This window comes from Abramis brama (assembly GCF_963993115.1).
Source record: "Abramis brama genome assembly, chromosome: 16".
Taxonomy (NCBI): domain Eukaryota; kingdom Metazoa; phylum Chordata; class Actinopteri; order Cypriniformes; family Leuciscidae; genus Abramis; species Abramis brama.
The window spans coordinates 23,194,660-23,215,489 of record NC_139978.1 but is presented as its reverse complement, the minus strand read 5'-3'; the positions used below and the strand labels follow the sequence as shown (position 1 = coordinate 23,215,489).

The 20,830-nt window shown below is 35.3% G+C and overlaps 2 protein-coding genes across 3 annotated transcripts in view; both read left to right on the top strand.

The window, feature by feature from the left end:
• The first annotated feature begins 676 nt into the window (after nt 1–676).
• Nucleotides 677–15,991, top strand: slc38a5a (solute carrier family 38 member 5a). 2 transcript variants are annotated; one of them, XM_084087499.1, is made up of 16 exons: nt 677–878; nt 6,481–6,615; nt 7,470–7,548; nt 7,788–7,903; nt 9,573–9,646; nt 9,740–9,832; nt 9,980–10,061; nt 10,394–10,476; nt 10,902–10,960; nt 12,164–12,268; nt 12,372–12,451; nt 12,564–12,664; nt 12,762–12,877; nt 12,977–13,121; nt 13,200–13,303; nt 13,384–15,991. In XM_084087499.1, exons 2-16 carry the CDS (start codon nt 6,551–6,553, stop codon nt 13,483–13,485), a joined length of 1,404 nt encoding a protein of 467 aa, XP_083943625.1. In that variant the 5' UTR covers nt 677–878; nt 6,481–6,550; the 3' UTR covers nt 13,486–15,991. The 2 variants fall into 2 exon arrangements, with proteins under 2 accessions (XP_083943625.1, XP_083943626.1); XM_084087500.1 differs by lacking the exon at nt 677–878 and adding an exon at nt 3,800–3,939.
• A 1,359-nt stretch (nt 15,992–17,350) lies between these two features.
• wasa (WASP actin nucleation promoting factor a) overlaps nt 17,351–20,830 on the top strand; it is an 8,661-nt gene continuing 5,181 nt past the window's right edge. Inside the window, exons 1-4 of the mRNA XM_084087498.1 lie at nt 17,351–17,604; nt 18,876–19,016; nt 19,267–19,353; nt 20,680–20,776. Coding sequence (XP_083943624.1) covers nt 17,500–17,604; nt 18,876–19,016; nt 19,267–19,353; nt 20,680–20,776 — 430 coding nt within the window. The 5' untranslated portion in view covers nt 17,351–17,499. The remainder of the gene's footprint in view (nt 17,605–18,875; nt 19,017–19,266; nt 19,354–20,679; nt 20,777–20,830) is intronic.

The following is a 20,830-nucleotide window of genomic DNA, read 5'->3' as shown; positions in this document are numbered from 1 at the left end:
ACAGCAGGGCTTAAAGTTGTTATTATAATAAAAACTGGCATTATATTTATTTGAGTTGTTATTTTTAACCTTTAATAATACCAGCTGACAGGGCTCTCTGTAGCCTATGTTTACAGCATTAGGTGAGATTTTCCTTCTTGAGAAAAATTACCATGTATCTACTGTACCTAATATTTATTCAAATGAATCGATATTGAATCAAGATCAGAATCAAACCACAAGAATTGAATTGAAATAGTAAAATTGGTATCAAGCAATAATAAAAACAGTAGCCTACCAGTCATTGCACCAAATGTTTTGACATTCACAATAGCCTACACTTTAAAAGTTTTTTTTTACATCCCCCCAATCTAAACTCAAAAGTTGGCAGCCCTGACAAAGGCAAAACACAGTAAGTATGCCAACACTAATACTGAAATATTTTCACATCGTCGACTAACCCTAACCGTAAAATAACCTTTTTTTTTAAGATAGTTTTTTCCCCCATTTGAGGATGTCCTCAAATGTCTCGATAATGAGGTTTTGTCAGATAGCTCACTTCTGGGGACAATGTTGTCCTCAAACATTAGCTATATGTATATGCAAAGGGAAAGAAAGAGATGTGAGATTCAGAACAGTTTTCTCAGTAGAGAAAAAGGCGGTACAAACTGGAAGTCCCGCTCTTTTTTTTTTTTTTAGTTTGAAGGAGTGGCTAAAAGACTTCCCTTACTAAATGCCACCACATTTTTGTCTAAAGCTCTCTCTCTTTCCCTTTCACTCCATCTGTCTGTGTTAGATGATGTACTCAAGGACCATCTGGGAGTATCAAACCATCATTTTTCTCCATTAGAAGATCTATTTGTTGTCTTCATTGAAGACAATTGTCAAGTGTCAAAAAGGTAAGGAGACTATAATATCTCTCAAATATTCTCTCAACAGTATATTCGTCCAAAATAATAGTTGACAAACAGTTTCTTTACATAGAGTCACTAGTTAATAATTAATCTGTTTCTTGATTAATTGTTAGCACCATTCATTAGAGCTCCTCAGCTACGTCCGAAGGAAGTAGGGAGACCTACGCCATGTGGCACATGGCAGCTAGAGCTGAAAGCAGCAATAATTCATGACAGAAGCAGTTCAGAACAATCACACAATTGTCTGTAGGTTCACATGGATCTTTACACTGTTTCTTCATTTAATCATAGGAGAATCATATTAAATATGTATTTCACGCAACCTTGCCATTGTAGATATTACAATGTGTATATAGACTCATCTGTATATAGAAATATTTGAATATTCCCTAGTTATAATGGCACACATAGTTGATATAGATTATGAATTGGCATATTCATCACTAAGCATGTTCTACTTCATACTCAGACCCAAGCTAAAGATTCACTTGAGTTACGTACGTTGTGAACAGGATGTGGAGTAAACTGAGGTTGAAGATGTATGTAATTAGGTTGAGTATTATACAATGCACCACTTTATTGGTTTAAAATGCATCATACCCGCAGCATTTTCGTTCCACTTTGTCATAAAGGTGTTTAATGTCAACAAGGCGTAATGGTGGCTGTGACCAGTTATATCAGTGAATGTTGGCCAAAGCTTTCCAGGAGAGCCTGTTCTTGTTAGATATCAGTGTGTATCTTGAGTTGGATCTCAGATAGTGTTCAACTGAATTTTTTAGAATATGACGTCAAGTTGATAAAATACAATAGATGACGTTTCCTCTCACATAAAAAGTACAGACTATTAGATGTTATAATGTAGTGTTTTGACTCCTGTATAAAGTTTTATTTTACCCACAAGGCACTGCGACAGTAGCATTCTGTAAGTAAGGGCCACATGTACTGAATATGACTGAGTCATATAAGTAAGTTCCTGTCTGACACTATAATCTTTGTGTGAGAACATCCTGTTTGATGATGATAATCACACAACATTTTTTAATATCAATCTCTTTATTACCTAAAAGTAAACAATTGTGACCAAGTGGCCACATGTCCGCAAACACTGGCATACTGTCATGAGTTGGCTATGTGTGTGTGAGTGAGAGAAATACTGTCTTTCATACACTGCCTTTAATATTTCTTTAGAAATGTATACCTTGCAGTCCTTAAATTGAAAGTACTTGAAGTCCAATGGAGCATGACTGAACATTAAATACATGTACTTTCATGATTGGCATACCAATCACTGTGATCATGTATATTTTCACCTATGCATTCTTGTATGCTAATGCTGTTAAGTTAAAATATTATGTTGAACTTTTTTTAAATTTCAACAGTAAATACTTTAAATACTCCTGCCAAACCAACACAATCTCATGGCAATTCATAACTATTTTATGATTTGGCTTTTGACTGTGATGTTTTGACTATATATATATAGCATCTGACATGGTTCATAATTTTCATCAGTCAGTCAAATATTTTGCCCAAGAACTTTATGGCAGATAGATTGGGCCCGGTTGGGCCTGTGAAAACATCACAATTTTCAGGTACAGAAATTGAATAAAGTAATCAAATGTAAAATAAAACTGCATAGTCTTCAGTGTATACATTAAATATAGATTGATTCCTTATAAAAATTACAAAAGTTATTCAGTCAAAGGCAATGGGTGAATTTCTCTTTATTTTTTGTTATTTAGATTAACATTAAAGAAAGCAGCAGGAATATTAAGTTTGCCGTCACTTTAAGAGGTGCACGTATCCAATATACTGTTACACGCGCTTTCTTTCTCAACTGTTTATATTCACTGAACACATAACTGACTATGTTTCACAAGAATTCTCGCCGATACGGGCATTTTGACAATTTTGTGTGAATTTCTCGATTCAAGCACAAGAAGACAAGAAAGAGAACTCAATTTATTAGGCTTGCGCTCTGTCTGAAGGGCAGCTTTCTGGGCGCGCACTTTGAATGATTGCGCACAGAAAACTTAAAATCTCTTAAACGTAAAATAAACAAATACAAAATGAAAGTAAAGACAGCAGCCCTTCACAGACGACTGCTGTCACATATAACAAAACACAACATAAATCCAGGCCTGTTCCTCTCTCGATCTTCACTGTCGTCGCTCCTCCTTTATGCTTCCGCTCCTCCGTGAGAGATACGAGACCGGTGCGTCGCGCAGGTGTCGCTCATTATCAATCACGCCACCGGCCTCGCGCCGTTCTCTCACGGCCCTCGGCCTTTTCCTGCTCGCCATGGTTACCTTAAAAAAGCCCTGATCTCCTAATCTCATTACTTATGACAACACACACACACACACACACACACACACATTTTATAGGGACTTTCCAATTACATAATGATTTTTATACTGTGCAAATTGTATTCTATATCCCCTAACTCTACCCATAAACACAAACCTTATAGAAAACATTTTTTTAACCTTATATTAAAACATTAAAATTTTCAAAAAAAAGGACAAAAAAAAGACAAAAAAAGGGACACGATTTATTATGATTTATAAGCTGTTTTCGTCATGGAGACCAAAAATGTCCCTACAAGGTAAAAAAAATAATCACATATGGTCCCCACAATGTAGGGTTTACCAGGACCACACACAAACACACAATCCCCTAATACCTTTTCCCACCCCATACTCAACTTTACACACCCCAGCTATATGAAACAATCAAACTTACATCATATGTACAAAACTCAGCAGATTCACTACTTTTAACCTGTACAAGAGTGTTAATATATGGGACTCATGCCAGAGCGTCCTTAAACATAGACATCCTTCATCCCTTCACGGAGGAGTTAATCTCCTGCTCCTCCCCCACACAGGTGAGCTCTGCACATGTACTCACACAAGCTGGACAGCTTCACTAAGGCAACACAGGAAACAAACTAATGAATGAAGACTCTCTGACCACAGTACACTACGTAGCTACACTTTTAGAGACTTTTGAATTTTGCAAGGTTTCTCTTCTTCTTAAAGTGGTGAGTACTTCCTCAACAGCCAGTTTCTTTTGGAATAAAAGCATGTGTTTATACAAGGGTGTGTTGGGAGGTTGGTTCTGTTTCAATACAGATAAAGTCTTGCATCAGACAAGAGTCATGTGGTCAAGACTTGCCTCACAGGCTAACTTCCCTTGCTTTATAGTTTCTGTATTTACTCATTTCATGCTTTATTTCCCACCAATTGTGTGTTTTGGCAGTAATTAGATGGTTTGTCAAGAGTAACTATTGCATTAACCTCTTTTCCATAGACATATTTTTCATTATAACCAAACAGCTACAGACATTCGGCGATGGAACGCTGTTAAAGGATGTCTTGTTGTCTCGCTCTTACTTTAAACAAGCACATAATATATTGTACAGAGTGATGGTGGTCTTAAATGTATAGTGTTTTGAATGGGCAATTGATTTGCAGTTCAAAATTAAAATAAAGTGGTATTTTATATTCACATATTTTGGACAGTTTGACCACAATACTGCTGCTGACCAGCTGTGCTTGCCACACTTTTGGCAGGGAAGGACTGAAACTATTCAGGGAATTCTGCATCAAAACCTAATAAACCACTGAGTGGACAGACATTTTGCCTATTAAGGCAACTGCAAGTATCCTTTCATTCCACATAAATGACAGATTAAGACTTAAGTATTTCCTGACCTACAAGCACAGACACATTTTTCACATTGTTTCCTTGAGAGTGCAAGCTTACGAGGAGTTGCATCAGCCATGCTTAAACTGAGTTTACACTTAAAAGATGCCTTTTGATATACACGCATATATTTATAATCATAACATATGCTGCACTGCCCTTTCTGTGGTGTCCATCATCATTTCAAACCAGACACAGAGAGAAAGTTTCACTAGCTTCATTCTTTACCCTTGTGAAAAAGAAGTCTGCCTAATGTGCACCTTAGTGTACTTCAAATCGTAAAAGTATATATATTTTTAAAAACGGTGCTTTCAAATAATATAATATGAAAATAAAGGCCACTTAACAGTTTAATATTAGGGCCCGTAAGCAAGTCATTCGTAGGCTGAATTTCATAGTGGCTCTGCGACACTATGAAAACATTGCTCTGTTAATTTGAGACAAACCGATCTGTAGAACCTGGAGGAAGCTATCTGTTAGCAAAGGACCATTTCGACCAACAAGACTCAACAATAATAGCTCAACCAAAAGTAAGAATTTGGGGGGGTGGGGTTATTCAGCTGACCAATGGCAACCGGGGGAGTGTATAGGAACCCTGAAAACAGTCATTAGCTGAATTCGCAATAACGTAATACTTTGCCTGCCATGTATTTATATTTATACACGGTTGACCTTTAATAAAACACTTTGGGAAGATCTGAACATATATTTAGTTTTCAGGTTGAGAATACTGATAGCCTGAACTTGCATGTAATTACACCTACCACAAATTCAAATTACAGTGTATTTTTACTTTGTTTATTTACTTTCATACCAATCTTTCATTTGAAAGCCATGTTTCTAGTATCTGTAAAACCACATTCTTCTATCTTAAAAATATATCTAAATTACGACAAATGCTCTCAATGACAAATGCGGAAAAGTTAGTTCATGCATTTATGACCTCAAGGCTAGATTATTGTAATGCTCTACTGGCTGGTTGCCTTGCACGTTTGTTAATAACAAACTCCATCTGGTTCAAAACAGCAGCTTCTTAAAGACTAAACAAGTAATACGCATGTGCATGCCGTCACCGTTTTCGCAGATTTGAGTTTTTGAAGTTTACACGGATATGATAATGGTTTTTCAAAACCAATGGGCACTTTCAAAACCCATTTACAAAAACTTGCACTTTGAAACCTACCTCAAGGTTTGCGTTCTCACCAAAACGCTGTTGTCATGTAAATGAACGGCCAGAACGCATTAAAAGTTTTCTGTTTTCAGTTGAAAACGGTGTCGTGTAAGCGGCCCCTAAGTTAATAACTAATGATTTTTACAACGGAAATGAATCAATTAAAAACTTAAGCTAGACAATTACTTTCTTCTAGAGCTGCTGTACAGCCACAACAGTCTTTGTTGCATTAATTTCCTTTTATCACTGTAAAGTTGCTTTGAAACAATCTACATTGTTAAAAAGCGCTATATAAATGAAGGTGACTTGACTTTATAATAATTAAGCTTTTAATATGATTAAAAACACAGAGCTGCAGAATAGCTACTGCTCACAACTAACTTATCAATCTGAATTAATGATGAAGGGGGAAAATATGCAGATAGTACACAGCTGTTTTATATCAAGACTATCTTTCCAGTAGGTGTCTTTCAGCCAGTAATGCTCTGAGGAATGTTTTTACCATTACTTTCCCCTGCCTCATCTTCCACCTTGTGTATTTATGTGAAGATTATGCTCCTGTTGCACATTCTATCACTGCTTTATTTTCCAGCTTTTGGACACTTCACACTGCACTTTTTTTTCAGCAACGCATTCAAGTTTTACAATCATTTCAGTTCTCAATAAAATGATCACTGACCCCAGAACCCTTTTTCTGTGTTTCAGATTGTGTTTACAGAGCTTGACCTTATACAGACAGTGTTCTTTGGAGAATTGTTAAGTGTAGAAGCCTAAAATGGAGGTACAGAAAATGTCAAACGGTCACCATGATCTCAGCCCTGACAAAAGTCCAGAGAGCGGGTACGTTTCTACACCAACACATTCATGAGGAACTATCTCAGAAACTTCTCTACCAAATCATATTATGAAGTTCTTGCTTTAAAAAGTCAACTCATATCTTTTTTACCCTATAAACTATGCAGCTTAAAGCAAAGCTTTGTTTGAAAGTATCTATGTATATTAAACTTGTGAAGTGTTTAAGCAGCAGTCTCAAACTTTTAATAGTCTTCAAAAGAAGCATTAAAAAGATTAATAACAACTAAAAAACAAGATATTTCTTATTTTATATATTATTATTATTTTATATATATATATATATATAAACATTTGTTAAAGGGGTTGAATTAAAATAAGAAATATCTTATTTATATAAGTATATAAATAATCTATCTATCTATCTATCTATCTATCTATCTATCTATCTATCTATATATCTATATATATATATATATATATATAATAACCAGGATTATCTCTGTCTAGAAAAACCTGAATTTATATTTTTAATTAATAATTAATATTTTCAGCTTTCATTTGAATTTGTGAAATTTTTAGTATTTTCATGTGCGTTTTAAAAATATTTCTTAAATAGTTTTAATTTGTTTTATTTCTGTTTTAGTTTTATATCTTAAACGTATTCAAGTTTTTCCAGCTTTATTTCAGTTAGCAAAACTATTTAATAGTTTTTGTTTTTGTTAACAGCACTGAATATTAAGAGTCTTCACCTGCTAAAATTTCAAAACGTAATTCAGTAGCTGTGTCATTTCCTGTATTTTCTCAAAACATTTCCTGTATGAGACAGATGAAACAGATATTACAATGTATCATTGTAACTTTGCATAAAAAACAATATTCCTTTTGCTTGTATTACACAGATTTGATGCCCTTGAAAACATAACACAAAGCGAAACGTTCCTCCACGATAAAAGCAATGGAACAACTCATTTTACAGATGTGAGTATGCAAATTTCAAAATTTACTTCACAGAAACATATAAGTAGGGGTGAAACTGATTAGAAGATTGATTGAAACAAACACAGACGCTTACAGACAACTAGGAATAATTTCTAACTTCTCCATCCTTAAATTTGTTTGTGGAGTTACACAGAAAAATTGAAACTACCATTCAGGCTGAAGAACCCTATTCAGTTAAATATGTTCATGACTAATTCATCATTCATCTTTTATTCCAGTTTGAGGGAAAGACTTCTTTTGGGATGTCTATTTTCAACCTCAGTAACGCCATTATGGGCAGTGGAATTCTGGGACTGGCTTATGCCATGGCCAACACTGGAATCATCCTTTTTGTGTAAGTCAAACTACACTTGCAATTATGCATGCATTTGGGTTGATTTGAGCCATAATGTATAATCAAAATAAAGGTTATTGAAGGTGTGATATGGCAAAAATGAATTCTACGGTTTCTTTTGAGTAAATCCCATTTGAGTTGAAGAGCCTTCTAGTCTTTCTGGTCCAAAGTTACAAATGTAAACAGAACATTTCAGGTCTAGAGAGGTGGAATAATGCCTCTCTTTGGCATTTGGCTGCATTTTATTTTTATCACCGTAAAGCGCACCTTCTTGTAGAGGACTTCTGTTAGTATGCTGGAATGTGTGTGTTGCATATGCGTGTCTGAGTTCGGCCTAACTGAGCATTAAGGCTTCTTTGTGTCCATCTACATTTAGGCAAATGCTTCCACTCTCCAGTGTGCCTCTGTCACGTACACATGTGCCAGCCACATCCAGCCTTACAAATACTCAGTCAATACAAAGTCAAATATTTGCATGTTTTTTTATTCCCTGACGTATTGTGTACCAAAAGGGAAGAGTCTCTGCTAAATACAGTTCCTTCATTCTTTCATTTTCATTGCTTCCCTACCACTATACCACATTCTTTACTGATCAAGTGCTTGGATAAATCAGGTTGGCCTACACTCAGTTCTGAAAGCAAACAGGCTATGAAAACTACAAAAACAGCAAAAATAAAACAATATTTATTGATAGGACATATGCAATTGCTAATCCTTGAATGATCGGGTTTTATTTGTGTAGGGAGCTTTAACGTCACCATGTCTGTTGTGATGTGACACGCACATGTACTGCCCTCACAGATCAGATCTAAGGGTTATAAATAGCCTGCTGTAATCAAGTCAAAGCCTGTCTGTCTGTCTGTCTGTCTGTCTGTCTGTCCAGCCCAAATAGGCTTTTAAAGCAGCTTGTTGTCCAAAAAACAGTTTGCTAGTTGTAATCTCAACAGCTAAAAGGAAAACACTCCTGCCAATCATATAACATTCAGCAATATGCAATTACAGATAGGCTTATGTCTAAAAGACACTAGGGGGAAAAGCGTTTTTGTTTATGTTGCAAACCTTCATCGCAGAGACTGTGTGTGACAGTGTTTTTGTGGGTTGTAGGCTACTACGAAAACATGCCTGAGCTTGTCTAATGCATCATTAAGGAGATTAGAGGATAGATGATCCAACGACTGGTGGCGGTAATAATATCTCTAATGAAACTGTACTTTGCGCCCACCTAATCGTGATTAAATTAACACCTCTGAAAGTCAAATGACAGATTGATGAGTCTGATAATCTGTAAAATCAAAAGGGAAATATTTGATAAGGTAATAAACGAATATTTTGGGGATAAGATTTCTCTGAATACCCATCTAAGCAGGATATTAAAGGGATAGTTGACCCAAAAATCACCCTCATTTTGCTCCAAAGCTGACTTTCTTCCGTGGGACAAAAGTTTAAATATTATTATTTATTTTTTGTCTATACAATGAAAATCATTGGGGTTCAATGTTGTTTTGGACCCCAGTGACATTCCTCTTTTCTGCTCCACATAAAACAGTAAATCAGTAAATGATGACATTTAATTTTTGGGTGAACTACAGTTTACCTTTAAGTATACAGTAAGAAGTTACTTTTTTCTGTTGTTGTTTATAGTTTCATCATTTGAGTTACTTGTTTTCAGAATCCTGTTGATAAGCATCGCTCTTCTCTCTGCCTACTCCATCCACCTGCTTCTGAAGAGTGCTGAAGTGGTTGGTGAGAAACATCTTCTCTCTAATGTCTTCAAAGGCAGTCCTGATAGCATGAAAAAGCATCTCACCTTTCCATTACGTTTGTTTGTGTGTTTAGGGATCCGTGCATATGAACAGCTCGGGAACCGTGCGTTTGGTACACCTGGGAAAATCTTAGCAGGTTGCATTATAACATTGCACAACATTGGAGGTAAAATTAAATGCATTATTACTTTCAGTAGTTATACTCATGAAGTCAAAAGACATCACAGCTGATAAATCAAAATCAGTGATAACCACATAAAGCAATATGAGTGCTGATCACAACACTAATTGTGTTCTTTCTATGATCCAACAGCAATGTCCTCTTACCTGTTCATTGTGAAGATAGAGTTACCTCATATTATTCAGGGTCTTATGGGACAGACAGGTGACTATGAGTGAGTACCAGAACATAGTACTGATGCTGATGTGCCCAATACAGTGGGGTCCAAATGTGAGACCATGCTAAAAATCTAAAACAAAACATGTAAAAACAAGGGTTCTGATTAAGACAAACCAAAGAAATGTTTTGCGCTATATATTGTGTACTTTTTCTAAGTCACTAATCAAATAAGCCCTTTTGAACCCCACTAAATTTCCCTTTTTATTATTTGTTACATTTTTAATTCTCTGTGTACATGGTTAAAACACTCTGACTGCTTTTTATAGTCATATGATCACTCCTATTAGCATGACATTTTGTGTAAAACACCTTTTTTCTCTCTGTCAGTGCATGGTACGTTAATGGGAAGTATCTCATCATTATCGTTAGTGTCGGAATCATTCTTCCCCTGGCATTTATGAAACGACTTGGTACGTTCCTGCCACCTTTCCCTTCATTCATTCATTTTCAGTTTTCTCCCTCTGTCATTCTATTTTATTTCATAATAACCATAATCTTAATCAAACAAATATCTATGTTGAGTGTCTTAAATGAGTTTAGACGGTTTAAATTCAAAGTGATTTAAGGCAGTCACATTGTTTGGCGAAATTTCACGTAATGGTGAAAAGATCCCCAGGCACATAATTTTGCTAATTTTAAGGTTGTCACGTGAAATAGCCACGCTGACCAACAGAAAGCTGCTTGGTTCAAAAGTGACTAATGTGACCGCACCATTATTAAAGACAAAACATTTTATCAGTAGGCTACACACCTTGGAACCCAATCGAACCCATAGCCTGAAAAATTGGTATGAAAATGTACATGGATTTATCATGTATTTATGCTTTTATTTTAGGTTATCTAGGCTACACCAGTGGCTTATCTCTCAGCTGCATGGTCTTCTTTCTCATATCTGTAAGTCAACTCTCCTTCTACCTACATATAAAGACACCAGCAGGGTTGCCAGGTCTGCGAAACAGAACTAGCCCACTGGCTGATTAAAAACAGTCCAAAACTATCCCAGTGACCCTATACCAAATATCAAAACTCAAAATTTGCCACTCCCATACCTAAAATAAATTTTTACATTCATTGTTGTGTATTATACACAATGTCAACTTTAAAATCACTATAGAGAAGTATATCACTATACTATGGAAGCTTGTTTCCGCCACTGAATAATAAATAAATAATAATAATTGCGACTTTTTATCTCACAATTCTGACTTTTCTTTTCTCAGATTTGCGAGATATGAAGTCAGAATTGTTAGAAATAAAGTCGCAATTCTGAGAAATAAAGTCGCAATTGCGAGATATAAAGTCGCAATTCTGAGAAATAAAGTCGCAATTGCGAGATATAAAGTCAGAATTGCATGATATAAAGTCGCAATTGCGTGTTATAAAGTCAGAATTGTGAGATATAAGCTATTCTGAGGTAAAAAAAAAAAAAAAGTCCGTCTTTTTTCCCTTAGAATTGGACTTTATATCTCACAATTGTGAGTTTATATCTCACAATTCTGAGAAAAGATGTCAGAATTGCGAGATATAAACTCGCAATTATGTGTTATAAAGTCAGAATTGCGTGATATAAAGTCGCAATTGCGAGAAAAAAAGTCAGAATTCTGACTTTATAACACGCAATTGACTTTATATCTCGCAATTCTGACTTTATAACACGTAATTGCGACTTTATTTCACGCAATTCTGACTTTATATCTCGCAATTCTGACTTTATAACACGCAATTCTGACTTTATATCTCGCATTTCTGAGAAATAAAGTCAGAATTGCGAGATGTAAACTCGCAATTGTGAGATAAAAAGTCGCAATTATTATTATTTATTTATTATTCAGTGGCGTAAACAAGCTTCCATACTATACAGACCCTCCCTCACAAAACTCAAATAGCTCATTTCAAATCAAGCACTTCAGGCAGTACAACTTATGCCATATGAAACCTTTCACCCTCTGAAAAAAAGAAGAAGAAATAAAACACTGCAGCATTTTAAAAGTAGCCCAATTCCATGGGAAAACCATAGATTGGGACACCCAGGACACTAGTATACATTAATCATGTCATTGTGACAAATGAATGCATCTCTCCATTGTGTCTTATTAGGTCATCTACAAGAAGTTTGACATGAGTTGTCCTGCAGAACCCAGCAAAAATGAAAGCATGAGCGCTGACACTTGTGAAGCTAAATTTATAACTGTCAACCCAGAGGTGAGAGATCTACTGCAAATCTTATTATCAGGTGTCCTTTTGGCTTGACTTTAAACCCAATGAATTAATCTGTTAATTTTATTTTATTTTTTTAAAATCACAGACTGCGTTTACCATTCCCATTATGGCGTTTGCTTTTGTGTGTCACCCTGAAGTGTTGCCCATTTACACAGAACTCAAAAAGTAAGGCTGTAATTGCATGATTTTAATTTTGATGATTAACATGGGCATTTCACAATCATTCACATTTTAAATGTATTAATATATCTGCATCTTTGTCTCCTTGTTGTTTCAGTCCAAGCAAGAAACGCATGCAAAACATTTCTAATATCTCTATTTTGGCCATGTTTGTCATGTACCTGTTGACTGCCATCTTTGGCTACCTCACCTTCTATGGTAATAAGCACTACAAAATACCATATATCATCAAAGTACCAACATTTGTGATATTTAAAAATGTTTTAACAGTCGGTATGTATTTACATATGTTTAGCAAATGCGCAGTCAGAGCTTCTGGAGATGTACAGTAAGACAGACACCCTGATGCTGTGTGTTCGACTGGCTGTGCTGGTGGCAGTGACACTGACCGTTCCCGTGGTCCTTTTCCCGGTATATTAATTTTCCTGGCTCATTAGTTATTGCTTGCATATAATTCCTCTCATCATCTAGCTGGTTGATTGTTGACAGTGCTGCATTTTCTTTCTCTAGATCCGCCGTGCTGTCTTGCAGCTTCTGTTCCCTGAAAAGGCCTTCAGTTGGGTGCGTCACATCGCCATCGCCGTGTGCCTCCTCTTTCTCGTCAATCTTCTCGTCATCTTCGTGCCCAACATTCGCGATATCTTCGGCTTCATTGGTGAGTCAGATTTGCAGCGTAGAGGATTTTAATGGTCACATTAATATGCAGAATTCAACTGATTCACTTTTCTTTTAGGTGCCACATCTGCTCCCAGCCTCATTTTCATATTGCCAGGAATATTCTACATTTGCATCGTCCCCAAAGAGCAGGAGCCATTGAAATCTCGGCCAAAGATCCAGGTGAAAATCAGACAGAAAGTTACTTCACTCTCACAGATCCATGGTCTTCTTTTTTTCTCACTTCCATTTATGTTTTCCAGGCGATGATGTTTGTGACACTGGGTTTCATCTTCATGATTATGAGCATTACGTTCATCATAATACAGTGGGTCACTGGAAAGAAGTCGATGGCTCAACACTGACAGAGCTGAGAGAGCACAACTGAATCCTAAAGACCAAATACAGAACACACAGGCGTGAACCTGCAACTAGTGACCCAGGTTCAGTTTCATTTAGCTTGATAAATATCTTATCAGATAACTCCTTAATTTATATAAGTCCAAAATTAAAAGGTTTTCAAGGAGCCCAGTTACCAAAAAAATTGGTTACAGATATTCTTGACATGTTATAGCCATGATGCTCTAATAACATTTTTATTGAAAGACATTTTTACATGCAAAGAAATTGCTGTTATGACTGGCAAATGGAACTTCCTAAATTACATGGATGGAAAAACTGTGAAACTGTGATGAAAATTCACTCATCTTTATTGCCAAAAGTGTAAACGTGCAGTTTGAAGTCTACCTCTTACTAAACAGAGCAATTTTACAGTGACAGAGACAGTTGTCTGAGTGAAAATGCTTTGTTCCGTTCATTACAAATAATATTATTAGCATAACGTTTTAAGTGAAACATTTGTGCAAAATCGTATGATCCTAAATCTATCTTAAAGGTCCACCATGTAACTTTTGACCCTCTAGTGGTGAAAAAACAAACAGAACATTGTTTTGGTTGTGCTGGATGAATATGCCATCCCACTGCTCATAAAACATTCACTAGCCTACTATGGTCTAAAATATAAACGCTTATTATAGGCTGACTTTATCATAATGAATCAGGGTAAGACAAAAATAAGTTTTGAAAATCTCAATTACAGTTAATCCTAAAACATTCTATTTTCATATTTGATTTTGAATCCCAGATATTCAATTTGGAACCCACTGTATGTGAATTTCAGTTAACTTTATTTGTGATGAATGATATAAAAATACAGTTTATAACTTTATTTAAATGGGAAAAGTGTCCAGTTTTGTGATGAATTCCAACATTATCTTTAAGGACCATGTTTGAATGTTAGATGAAGATCCTTAAGTAAATGTATTGTATGTATTTGTACATGTCTTGTTACACCCATCAAACAAATGAAATCTACAGTCCGAGATGTTTTACAGTACATCAACAGTGTTAGTGCAGTTCTTGGCGCTGTCAAATGACAACATTTCATTACTCTGTTTTAGAGAGGTGAAGGAATACAAATTATCTTCAAGTAACACAAAACACTGTTTTGGCGTTTTTTCATGTTGTATGTCATTCTGTTTGTTGTAGAAATGAAAATACTTTTTGAACATCTTGAAAATGAGCATACTTGATTTCTTTGTGGTTTACATGGTGACATGTTGTGTGTTCAGTGACACAAATTCCACTCCAGAAATTGACCGAACAGTAATAAATGCTGTAAAACACTTCATATGAAAGGTCACTATAACACAGCATTGATGGGGGTGTAGAACACCATAAGCTTATTAAATGCCTCTGTCACTCCCAATCAGTATCTGTAAGTTTATATGGACCACAACTAAAATTGTTTCCTGTTGGACACCACAATTATCATTAATGTCAATGTGTGCGTGTTTTGTATTGTCTTTTATGTACATATTGTGTGTGATACTTTATATCAGTTATTGTACATCTGTGTACATATTCTATGTACATATTCTAGTCTTTTTTCTGCTCAGATTGGACCTGAGTGCTGAGATAAAATGAAACATGTTATAGGCAATGAATCAAAAATTTGTGGGAAGCTAATAAAAATATTTAATTTAAATTTAATTACATTTAGTTATTCACATTTCCCCAGGATTGTTTTTTTTTAAGTGCCTGACGACTTATGAAATGGAAACAATTCAGCATTTCACATTAATGTTCAGAAATACATGTATTTATTGTTGAACACATTGCGCTATCTTGAATAATAAAGTCAAAAGATTGCTAAATGTGTAAAAGATTACTGGTTTTATTATATAAAACTATCATACACTAAACAATTCAACAGATATATGTTTCCGTATTCAGGCAACATCACCTGAAGGCCAGGTTTTCCTAATATCAGCCATCATTAGAACAGAAATCATTTTACTCATGGGGAAAATTAATAGCTTGGTCAAGAATTCATAAAGGTCCTCTTGATTCTACGTTAAACTAGCCCTTATAAAAATATACTATAGTTCTTGTATTTGTTTAAAGGGATAGTTCACCCAAAAAATTAAATTCTGTCATTTTTTACTCTCCCTCAGGTTGTTCCAAACCTGTAAAAAAAAAGAATGTGGGAAACTGAACAGTTCTGGGGCACCACTGACTTCCATAGTATTTTTTTCCTACTAGGAAGTCAATGGTGCCCCAAAGCGGCCTGGTTACTAACTTTCTTCAAAATATCTTCCTTTGTGTTCAGCAGAACAAAGAAATTTAAACAACTTGAGGGTGAGTAAATGATGACAGCATTTTCATTTTTGGGTGAACTATCCTTTTAACCCTACACTGTGTGAAATCCTGTAACACCATTGTGTTCCCGGTCAAAAATGACCTTGCTTGTAAATCGATTGTTATGCTATATTATCTCCAAATATTGTATTAAATTATTTTGTCAACTTGTTTTCTTTCAATTTGATTTTGTATTTCTTTGTTGACCTGATTGATTGTATAGGCCTCATTGATCTGCACGTATGCACCTCAGTTTTTGAGTGAAAAAAAAGCATTATTTGTGATTTGTGGATCAATTTGTCAATATTCAACAAAATATAGGCCTATTTAAAAAAAAATTGCACTGTCTATGACACTAGTGTGTTTTAATGTTTTCAACCAGGAAGTTTGTTTTGGAATGCTTTTATTTTGTACAACATGGCACAAAGTCACATTTGCGGTGTTCCTGGTTAAACAAAAAAAAAAAAAAAATCGGCCTACAAATAAATTGCTTATAAATCTCTCGTTATATGACCAAATATTGGATTCAATCTTTTTGTCAACTTGCTTTCTTTCAAGTAGGACAGGTTTTGTGTGTGTGTGTGTGTGTGTGTTTGCACGAGCTTATTTCTATGATTTACGAGGACACCAATTTTTGTAATGACATGCTTATTACACTGGTATTATAACGTAAAGTGGTTTATGAGTCCTCGTAATTAAAATGACCTAAAAAACATACTAGACAATGGTTATATTAAAAATGTAAAAAAGCAGAAAGTTTTCTGTGATGCGGTTTAGGGGTTAGTGTAGGGGATAGAATATTGTACAGTATAAAAACCAGTACACCTATGGAATGTGTGGTGTGTGTGTGTGCGTGCTTATTTATATGATTTACGAGGACACCAATTTTTGTAATGACATGCTTATTACACTGGTATTATAATTTGGGTACACTGGGGTTATATTTGCTAAAGGAGAAATTTAGCATTTACTAAACAAACAAATCCATTTTAGCTAAATTACGAAAAACAATTACAGCCCAGAATGCAAAATTTCTTGATTTTTCTCAAATATTGCCTTAACTAATTCTTTTTAACGATTGCAAAACAAAAAGCTGAACAGTTCGGTTGTGTGAGGAACTTTGGTCAAAAGTTAAGTAAAACCAAAAAATCTCTTGCATCTCATTGCCATAATGTTAAGTTTTCATTTCACTTTTTGTTTTATTCCATTTCTTCTTCTCTTTTAACCACAGTTAGTAATTCTTCATCCCATTTGTTTTGTTTGTTTTCTGTCCTTCATCATTTGTAACATTCAGACAGATACTAGAGGCACGGATGGAAACCAACCAACAGAAGGTTATCTTGGTGTAGTAGTAGTAATGTTTGTTCTGATGATCTGACTGCACTAAGAGGTCTTCCGCTCTGATCTGAAACAACATGAACATACAGCAGTGTGTCAAGCCGACAAGCAGGCGAGAGAATGAAAATAGAAAAGAAAAAAAAGTGTGGTTGTCCATTTCCTGTGAAAAGCTTTTGTCTGCTGTTGCTGAGAGTAAGAACTAGGAAGAGAAACTCAATGCTCGCTGTTCAGACTAGTCACCGGTAGTGCAGAGGAGATCTCTCGTTCTCTCTCGGGGTCTCTTTCTTTCTCTCGCTTCGAGTGAAACTTTTTAACGGTTTGGTCCATGAGCATATGAGGCCATGAGGCGAACGTCGAAGGAGAAAGGTCAGGAGAATGTGGGCTGCTCTCTGCTCAGCCCACAGGAGAATGAGAGGCTGGAGGATCTGCTGGGCAGGAGGTGTGTGGTAAGTTCAGAGGCCTTCAGTACAGACACCAGAACTAAGGTAAATTTACACTTTAGAGGGAAGATGGAGTGTTTTTCATGATGAAATTCAGTCACGTCTGTGCAAACAGAGGGCCAAAAGTTTGATTTAAATGCTTTAAAAGATTTTTTATGTGTTTTTGTGTCTTAATGTATGCATTAAGATATGGCGAATTCTGTAGACAAGAAATATTGATTATCTGTAGACACAATTTTTTTTTATGTGTTTTCCCCCTCATTTATCTGAATTAAAAAGTGAAACATATTCACCACGTGAAAAAAAACAAATCACACATTTTCTAACTTAATTTAACGAAGAGTCACTTTTAACTTTTTCACTTTTAACTTAATGGTGTGACTCTCAAAAAAAAAAAAAAATTGGAATTGAAATTGAAAAAAGTTACCTTACAATATACAGTGAAAATGTGTAGATTTAACAAAGCGAAATGTAAAACTGCACGCTTAATGTAAAACAGTGTAAAATTTGCACTATTCAGACAACATGTACTGTAACAGTAACATACTGTTAAAATTATATCAGTAAAATGACAATTTCAGAACTCCCTGCGTGACGCATTTCAAATTATTGTATTTTCACATTTTTACTGTAAACTCACTACCCATTTTTTAAATAAATTTGACGGATTTTTCAGTTAATTATTTAAAAAGACCTGCAGCCACATGTAGCCTATATAGTACATCAAAGAAAGCTGTAGGTAAACCAGTATATCCAAACTCATTTCTCACTTCTGTAAGTGGTTATTTATTTCTACTTCCTCTGATCATTCCATTATGACACATTCAAGACAGCCTGTTGTTCTGTTGTTGGCGACCATTTATTTAGCAGAAGCTTTTATCTAATATGCATGTGCACTGATTAAGCAACCATGGTGAAGTTGAACAAACATTATCAAAAGACTTGTAGCCTTCCGTAGCCATTTTGTGGGTATTTTTGGTGCTGCTTGACTGCACACAGTAAAAGCTTTTGTGATTAAAGGAAGAAAAGGTGTGAAATTTGTCCTCACTGCAGCTTGAACTGTGATCACTGAGAGGGGTATGACAGGGGAAGTTGCTTAAATACATTTCCTGTCACATAAATTTTTTTAAAAAAGCTACTGTGTTATCTGCAAATTTACGTGTTTGCTCAGCGTTCATTGGTGAAAGTGATTCACAAACAATCATGCATGTGAGAATAATAGGCTTTTGTGAACGTGTGGTGCTAAATACATACTTTATTTCTGGTTTTGTCTGCAGTCTCTGTCCTCAGCGGTTGTGCAGTTGCTTATGGCTGTTCCGAGCGATCCGAACCGTTGGACACCTCAGCAATCTGGAGTAGTGTGTTTCGTCAAGGACAGTCAACAGCGCTCCTTTTTCATCCGTCTCTTTGACCTTAAGGTTTTGAGACCATTTATCTCTTATTGGCAAACATCGTGTTAACAGCATACACTAAAGAAATGCATTAAATCTAGTCATTATAATAATAATTATCACATTTCGCATGTGCACGTGTGAATTAAAATCTCAACAAACTGTTTAAAATATAAAATAAAAACAAACTTTTCCCCATGGGTAGTTCTGAACATTTTTGACCTGTGTTTGTCTGGGAGAAAACTAAGATGATCTCAGAGTTGTTACTTCTCTTCAGGCAGGGAAGCTGGTGTGGGAACAGGAAATCTATAACCAATTAATGTACCAAAGAGTCAGGCCTTTTTTTCACACTTTCCCTGGAGATGTAAGTATTTACCTGTTGTATTTACAACAGTTCATGCCAACCTTGTGCGTTATATGCTCACTGTCATTATTACAATTGCTTTTAACGTGTTTTCACAGTATCAAATAGCAATAGTATTTTTATTTTTTTGTGTGTGTTGAGGAAGTTTTTATTTCTCTTTCTGTAAAGTTAATTTTGCGTATTACCAGCACTTCCTCATATCATGTCTACCACAAAACTGTCTGCCGGTGCATTTAGGCCGGCAAAAGAAGATAAAGTTGCACACAGTATTTGCATGTATGATGAATTCACACAGTTGTTGCTGATAAACTTGTTGGGCTAATTTTCTGGTTGGGTAATTAACCACTGTGAAATACTTCCATTTTGTCTCTATTTTAACCGTTGACTGAACATAAAAATAAAGTCATGTTTTAGGTCCTTTAGTGTGAGCAGTAAGCAGTAAAATAGTGAGAACTTAAAGTGGTAAAGGTAGTAGAACTGATAAACTGTTGAGCATGTTCAGTTTGATCACTGATGCTTAGCCCTGATGTGGAATTTGTTTGGATCTATGTAGGACAAACCATCAAAACTTACTGTCATTGCATCTGCTACTGAGCATGACCAATGGAAAAGCATTGTAGCTGGGAGGAATCTGGAGTAGATGAATACCCATAATCCCTTGCACTTGAACCTTTAACCCTCCTGTTATGATGCGGTTCAATTTGACCCATTTAGATTTTTATGTAAATACTGGTTAGCCTGTTTTTTTACATTTTGTGACTTTTTCTCGTTTTGGGTTATGAACTTGAAAATGCATGCATAGTTTCAACACGCTGATGTGTTTTGAGATATAATTTTTTTTTACGCTCAACTTTTTGAGCATGGACATGAAAATGACTTTCCAACTTAAATTGTTATAAATTAAAACAATATATAAATTAATTTTAATTTAATTAATAATAATTAATTTATTATTAAATCATCAAAAATATATTTAAAAAAAATTAAGATACAAACTATTTTGCTTTTAACTCTTCAAGCTTTACATCAGAAATACAAAATAAATGGGACAGCTAAACATTTTTAGTGTTATTATTTTGTAACAACCTTTTGGTAACCTTTTTAATTTACATTCATGCATTTGCAAGCTGCCAGGGCTACTTTTCAAAAGTTTGCTAACTCAATGCTAATAGCGAGTTAGCATGATGCTAACAACAAGCATAATCAGCCTTAATGTAAGCTACAGTTAGTGTAATTTGACTCTGTTTGATTAACTTAACTGACTCATTCCTTAACATTGTGTTTGTGCATGGAGTTTGATATTCAAATATAAACTTCTCTCCTCAGGACTGTCAAGTGGGGTTAAACTTTGCAGATATAACAGAGGCTGAAAATTTCTTTGCTGTAGTGGAGGAGAAGATCAGCCAGAGAAATAGTCGCTTTGGTATTAAAAATATATACGTTCTTGCACAATATCTTGTTTCAAATGTTTTCTGCC

What these genes read in the sequence shown, in the direction of transcription:
- slc38a5a (XM_084087499.1), top strand. Translation starts at nt 6,551, where the DNA reads ATGGAGGTACAGAAAATGTCAAACGGTCACCATGATCTCAGCCCTGAC. An exon ending in GAAGAGTGCTGAAGTGGTTG is followed by an intron (nt 9,647 to 9,739) that starts GTGAGAAACATC and finishes TTGTGTGTTTAG; the next exon opens with GGATCCGTGCATATGAACAG. An exon ending in TTATAACTGTCAACCCAGAG is followed by an intron (nt 12,269 to 12,371) that starts GTGAGAGATCTA and finishes TTAAAATCACAG; the next exon opens with ACTGCGTTTACCATTCCCAT.